Source organism: Copadichromis virginalis, linkage group LG20, assembly GCF_057382275.1.
Source record: "Copadichromis virginalis isolate Kocher_CV1m ecotype Utaka linkage group LG20, C_Virginalis_male_GT1.1, whole genome shotgun sequence".
Lineage (NCBI taxonomy): Eukaryota > Metazoa > Chordata > Actinopteri > Cichliformes > Cichlidae > Copadichromis > Copadichromis virginalis.
In genome coordinates, this window is record NC_140637.1 from 35,166,076 (window position 1) to 35,172,879 (window position 6,804).

General features: G+C 53.1%; 1 protein-coding gene across 1 annotated transcript; it reads left to right on the top strand.

The window, feature by feature from the left end:
* The first annotated feature begins 1,806 nt into the window (after nt 1-1,806).
* Nucleotides 1,807-6,385, top strand: LOC146685303 (uncharacterized). The gene is made up of 3 exons (XM_085442997.1): nt 1,807-3,387; nt 3,466-4,394; nt 6,370-6,385. The coding sequence occupies exons 1-3, from the start codon at nt 2,488-2,490 to the stop codon at nt 6,383-6,385; spliced, it is 1,845 nt and encodes a 614-aa protein (XP_085299123.1). The 5' UTR covers nt 1,807-2,487.
* Nucleotides 6,386-6,804: the final 419 nt, after the last annotated feature.

A 6,804-nucleotide genomic window follows, 5' to 3' on the forward strand; every position in this document is an offset into this window, starting at 1 on the left:
CGCAGATGGGGGATGCTGCGCTAGATTGGTTGCAAGTAAGGCCAAACTGGCCCCACGTCCAGAGCATACCATACCCCGGTTGGAGCTTTGTGCAGCAGTCATGGCAGTAACTCTGTCCGAGGCCATCACCTCCGAAATAGACATTGTATTCGATGCAGTCACCTACTACACAGACAGCAAGGTGGTGCTCGGATATATCTACAATGAGAAAAGAAGGTTTTATGTATACGTGAGCAATCGAGTTCAGAGGATCAGACGAAGCACCATGCCACAGCAGTGGCGATATGTCTGCACAGAAGACAATCCCGCAGACATTGCCACACGGTCTATCACAGCAGACCGTCTTGAGAACACAATATGGTTCTCTGGACCGGCATTCTTGTCTCGACCTGAAGGGGTGTCACCTGTGGTACAGAGGTTTGACCTTTTGGAACCAGATCAAGACAGCGAAATCAGGCCTCAAGTCACAACACTGTCGGTCACAGTCTTCAAACATCTTGGCTCTAGGCGGTTCAATCGCTTCTCATGCTGGAGTTCCCTCATAAGGGCTCTTGGTACCCTTATTCACATTGTTCAGAGCTTCAAAAGGTGTCGCTCAAAAATGTGAGGGCTGGCATCAGTGCAGCACACCCCCTACCGGGGATATTCTTGAACAGAGTAAGCTAGTCATTATCAAAACAGTTCAACAAGAGGTCTACAGGAAAGAACTGGAGTGTCTTGCATCAAACGCCAACATCCCCAAGAGCAGCTCACTCGTTGCCCTGGATCCCTTCATTGACTCAGAGGGGCTATTAAGGATTGGGGGTCGTCTCATTGAGGCAAAAATAGGGTTCCACGAGAAACGGCCATTGGTTCTGCCCGGACGGCATCACGTGACCACTCTCATAGTGCGTCACTTTCACGGGCAGGTACGTCACCAAGGACGTCTCTTCACTGAAGGAGCTGTCCGATCTGCAGGTTATTGGATCGTAGGTGGCAGGAGATGCATTAATAGACTCGTTTTCGAGTGTGTCACTTGTCGAAGGCTGAGAGGGAGGTGTGAAGTTCAGAAGATGGCAGACTTGCCACCAGATAGGCTCAGCATGGAACCACCTTTTAGCAACGTCGGCATTGATGTGTTTGGGCCCTGGTCTGTAGCAGCCTGTCGTACGAGAGGAGGCCACGCTGACAGTAAGAGGTGGGCTGTCCTCTTTACCTGTCTGTGTGTCAGAGCTATACACATCGAGGTAATTGAGTCATTGGACTCCTCCAGTTTCATAAACGCATTCAGAAGGTTTATGGCGATTCGAGGACCCTTGAAAAACATACGCTCCGACCAGGGCACTAATTTCACCAGGGCTTGCAAAGATATGGGGATTCCCTCAAATCTTGATGGGAAAGCTATGAAGAGGTTTCTGTCAGAACACGGATGTACGTGGACCTTCAACACACCACATTCCTCTCATATGGGAGGAGCGTGGGAAAGGATGATCGGCATCACACGTCATATCCTGGACTCGATGCTTCTTCAGATGGGCTCCTCCAAACTCACACATGAGGTACTCACAACATTCATGGCTGAGGTCTCAGCCATAGTGAACAGTCGACCACTGGTGCCTGTGTCGAACGATCCTACAGATCCTTTCATTCTCACACCGGCTTCATTGCTTACTCAGAAGGTAGATCCATGCCCAGTACCAGAAGGAGACTTTGGACATAATGACCTATTGAAACAAGTTAATGTCTCTTGTTTTTGATCAAATCCGATTATTTTTTTGTCTGCTTGTTCACACTACAAATAAAATGTGACAGCAAATGCGCTGTCACGGTCCTGGGTCTCCTGACCCAGCGTTTTTAGTTCTTTGTGATTTTCGTATTATTGTACTTGTGTGTGATTTATTCTATGGCTTCTAGTTTTGATCCCTTGCCCTTCATGTCTCCCTGTGTGCCCCTCTGTGTATCTGTGAGCCCTCGTCTCTCCTTATGTTTTATTCCATGCTTCCCCTGCCCATTATGTCTAAGTTCTCCCCGTGCTCTCTCTTCCCCCTGTGTGCCCTCTATGTATTTATGAGCCCTCGTCCCCTTTCGTGTTTATTCCGTGTCTCCCCTGCCCGTTACGTTGGTGTTCTACTCGTGCTCTCTCTCCTCTGTACTTCCTGTTTCACCTCTCCCGTCAGTGTTCAGTTCACCCCGCCCTGTCTCGTTATGATTATCAGTGTCACCTGTGTTCCCCGTGTGTTCCCACTCCCCTCGTTAACCCTCTGTGTATTTCTGTCTGCGTCTCCCTCTGTTCAGCGTGACGTCGTCCCTCATGTTGTGTGGATCTCCCTGTGTCTCTCTGCGTATGTTAGTTTACTTTTCCCAGTTTAGTTTTGTATTTCCTATGTTCTGCCATTCCAGCATTAAAGCTGTGATTTTGAGTTCATCCCCGTGTCTGTGAGTTTTGCGTTTGGGTCCTCCTCCTGCCTGCCACACAGCCGCGCCTTGACAGTACGACGTCACCACAACATGGACCCAGCAGACTTACCCGGGGAGAGCGATCTGATACGTGTCCAACGCCTAGTCGAGTGGATAACCCACACTTCCAATACAAGGGCAAAGATTGTGGGGATAAATGCTATCGAAGCAATCCTCAAAGGAAATTCTCATCTCCGCCAGGTCAGAGGATGTTTGGACTTATTGGCCAATTTGAATGAAGCCCGGGAGGCGGCGCGAACTCGGGAAATATCAGACTTGGCCCAGCAGCAACAGACAACAGCCACCCTGGAGCAGCCGCGTCAGTTTCACCGGCCGGATGAGGTTTTGCCCGGCCCTTTGGAGCTATCTGCGGGGAAGAAGCGTCGATCACGCCGCGGGCGCGCCACCCCACAGCCGGACGTTCGGACTTTTACATCGCCGACTGTGGTGAATAAGGACTCTTTTTCTGTGTCGAACCGTGGGACTATTCGTTCAGGGGTTGTGATTTGTGCTACGGACGGTAATGTGAACAGTTTATCAGCTGCCCAGCCTCCTGACGCTCTCTTAGCTGCCCAGCTACAAGCTGCGTCTCCTGTGTCCCCGCTAGCACAGCCATTAACTCCACCACACGCTCCATTTTCACCTCTACCATCGCTTCAGTCATCAGTTCGGTCTGCCACTCAGTCGCCCTTAGTTCCGTCATCCACACTACCACCTGTTTCTCTTCCACCACAACCGTCGCTTCACCCAGCCACTCAGGCTGCTACTCAGTCAGTCATTCAACCCATAGCCCTGCCGTTAATATGCTCTGTAGCTGAGCCACTAGCCGCACGACCCGCAGCCACTTCAGCCACTCCTCCACCCGTCACACCTCCACTACAACCATCACTGCAGTCTCTAGCGCAGTCACCTGCAGCTTTGCTTTCCCCAGTGCAGTCTCCAGTGTCCCCAGTGCAGTCTCCAGTGTCCCCAGTGCAGCCTCCAGTGTCCCCAGTGCAGCCTCCTGCAGCCCTGCTGTCCCCAGTGCAGCCTCCTGCAGCCCTGCTGTCCCCAGTGCAGCCTCCTTTAGCACAGTCACCCACTCAACCACCAGCACCACAACCGTCACTACCTCTAGTTCATTCCCCTATGAAGTCATTAATTCCACCACCTACTCCACTCTCACCACCACCGTTACTACAGACATCAGTTCAGTCCCCTGTGCAGTCATTTACTTCTCCACCGTTAGCAGCTCAGGTCCCCGTGTGTCCAGCAGCTCAGGTCCCCGTGTGTCCAGCAGCTCAGGTCCCCGTGTGTCCAGCAGCTCAGCTCGCACCTGAACCTTTGGCCCAGTTCCCCGTAGCAGTGCAGTTTTCTAGCCAGCTTAACATTGAGCCCGGGGTCCCAATCGTCTCTGGCTCTACATCGGCTCCTGCTGGAAGCTCGGATGAGCTCATCCAGGACTCCGCGGCTCCCACGCCGCCATCTACCTCGTCCGCTGGGGGTTCCAGTGAGCCCGGCCAGCACCTCCCTGTCTCCGCTGGAGGGTCCGAGGGGCCCGTTCAGCCTCCCGTCTCTGCTGGAGGGTCCGAGGGGCCCGTTCAGCCTCCCGTCTCTGCTGGAGGGTCCGAGGGGCCCGTTCAGCCTCCCGCCTCCGCTGGAGGGTCCGAGGGGCCCGTTCAGCCTCCCGTCTCCGCTGGAGGGTCCGAGGGGCCCGTTCAGCCTCCTGTCTCCGCTGGAGGGTCCGAGGGGCCCGTTCAGCCTCCTGTCTCCGCTGGAGGGTCCGAGGGGCCCGTTCAGCCTCCTGTCTCCGCTGGAGGGCCCGAGGAGCCTGTCCAGCCGCCATCTGCGACCGCCTCGTCATCGCCTGGCCCGGCTACATCCGCCTGTGCTGCAGCTCCGCCTGGCCCGGCCTCAGCCTCTGCAGCTCCGCCTGGCCCGGCCTCAGCCTCTGCAGCTCCGCCTGGCCCGGCCTCCGAGTCTTCGTCCTCGCCTGGTCCGGCCTCCTCAGAGCCTTCGTCTGCCGCAGCCTCCTCAGAGCCTTCGTCTGCCGCAGCCTCCTCAGCCTGTGCTTCGCCTGGTCCCGCCTTGACTGGTCCCGTCTCGATTGGTCCTGTGCCCACCGGGCCTCGGCCAGTACGCCTGACACTGGAGAGCCGCCGCCGCTGCCTTCCGCGCGGCCGGCCCCCTGAACTGCACCGTCATCGCCTGAGTGGCCGCCGTCGCCTTCCGCACGGCCGGCCCCCGGACCGCCTTCGCCTGAGTGGCCGCCGTCGCCTTCCGCACGGCCGGCCCCCGGACCGCCTTCGCCTGAGTGGCCGCCGTCGCCTTCCGCACGGCCGGCCCCCGGACCGCCTTCGCCTGAGTGGCCGCCGTCGCCTTCCGCACGGTCGGCCTCCTGAACTGCTCCGTCGTCTCCTTCACCGCCGCCGTTGCCTTGCGCACGGCCGGCCTCCTGAACTGTTTCCACGTCTCCGCCGTTGCCTTGCGCACGGCCGGCCTCCTGAACTGCTCTGTGTTTGAGTTATTTTCTTGGGCTCCGGTGTTTGCTGTGCTCTTCTTTTGTTTTCTGTTCCGAGCCCTCCGTCCTGGGCCCCCGCCGCCCGCCCTGGGTTGTTTTCTGTTTGGTTTTGTTTTTCTGTGTTTGGGCTGTCTGGAGCCAGCCCTTGAGGGGGGTGTACTGTCACGGTCCTGGGTCTCCTGACCCAGCGTTTTTAGTTCTTTGTGATTTTCGTATTATTGTACTTGTGTGTGATTTATTCTATGGCTTCTAGTTTTGATCCCTTGCCCTTCATGTCTCCCTGTGTGCCCCTCTGTGTATCTGTGAGCCCTCGTCTCTCCTTATGTTTTATTCCATGCTTCCCCTGCCCATTATGTCTAAGTTCTCCCCGTGCTCTCTCTTCCCCCTGTGTGCCCTCTATGTATTTATGAGCCCTCGTCCCCTTTCGTGTTTATTCCGTGTCTCCCCTGCCCGTTACGTTGGTGTTCTACTCGTGCTCTCTCTCCTCTGTACTTCCTGTTTCACCTCTCCCGTCAGTGTTCAGTTCACCCCGCCCTGTCTCGTTATGATTATCAGTGTCACCTGTGTTCCCCGTGTGTTCCCACTCCCCTCGTTAACCCTCTGTGTATTTCTGTCTGCGTCTCCCTCTGTTCAGCGTGACGTCGTCCCTCATGTTGTGTGGATCTCCCTGTGTCTCTCTGCGTATGTTAGTTTACTTTTCCCAGTTTAGTTTTGTATTTCCTATGTTCTGCCATTCCAGCATTAAAGCTGTGATTTTGAGTTCATCCCCGTGTCTGTGAGTTTTGCGTTTGGGTCCTCCTCCTGCCTGCCACACAGCCGCGCCTTGACATGCGCTCTAGTGTGAACCCTCAAAGCGGCCCGCATGCGCAAAAGAAGACGTCACACACAACGCGCTCTGTTTAGACCCAGACCAAACAGTATTGTTTGACTGTTTCGGACTTTACGTTTCCCAATTTTTCTTTAAGTTATAAAGTTATTTTGTTACTTACATATGGCCTAATAATGATCCTTATTGCTGTTTTAGAGGAGCGGAGCTTCAAAGGATAGTTGCAGATTTCTGTCAGAATCTGCAGATTATACAATACAAATAAAATATTCAGGTTTCTCCCACGTTGTCTTCCCAACAGTTTCACTGACATCTACACTGGATGGCCAGGAAGCATTCACAATGTCTTTTTGGGCGCTTCTCCGGCACTGATAATTGGCGTCTGCCTTGTGTCAGTGACGTAAAAGACGGATTTAATGCGACATGACCATCAAACAGCAGTCGCTTTATAAAACATCAGATATGTATCGAATTCAGTACCACATAAGAAAGTGACCCAGATCGCATTTGGAAATATCGGATTTGTGCCGTTCACACTGTCATACCATGATTGAATATGGGTCGCATAGCGTCAAAAAAGTCGGATTTGATGCGCTTTCGCCTGCAGTGTGAAGCCTAATTAAGCATGCACTCAGTACCCTAAGAATTATTATGGTAGTTAAACACAGTGATAGTGACATATAATATTATGGAATCAGAACGATGCCACCTTGAAATGAAACCGAAAAAAATATTGAAACCGAAAAAAAATATTGTAACTGAAATAAATGCACCAAAATCTTGTATTGAAACCGGAAAAAAAAATTGATAGTGAAAAGCAATTAATTGAAACTGTAATTTTTTTGTTTTCGCTTACAATTTTTTTTTTCAGTTTCAATCCATTTTTTTTCGGTTTCAATCCACTTTTCAGTTTCACTCTGCTGGCACTGTTTTGGCGTACGGGGGTGCGCTGGGGGGCGGGGATTCCGACCCGCATGTATTTGCATATATTATAATGCTGACGAATGACTGGAGAAAACACTGATGACGCGGCTGCAGTCAC

What these genes read in the sequence shown, in the direction of transcription:
- LOC146685303 (XM_085442997.1), top strand. Translation starts at nt 2,488, where the DNA reads ATGGACCCAGCAGACTTACCCGGGGAGAGCGATCTGATACGTGTCCAA. An exon ending in TGCAGTCTCCAGTGTCCCCA is followed by an intron (nt 3,388 to 3,465) that starts GTGCAGTCTCCA and finishes TCCCCAGTGCAG; the next exon opens with CCTCCTGCAGCCCTGCTGTC.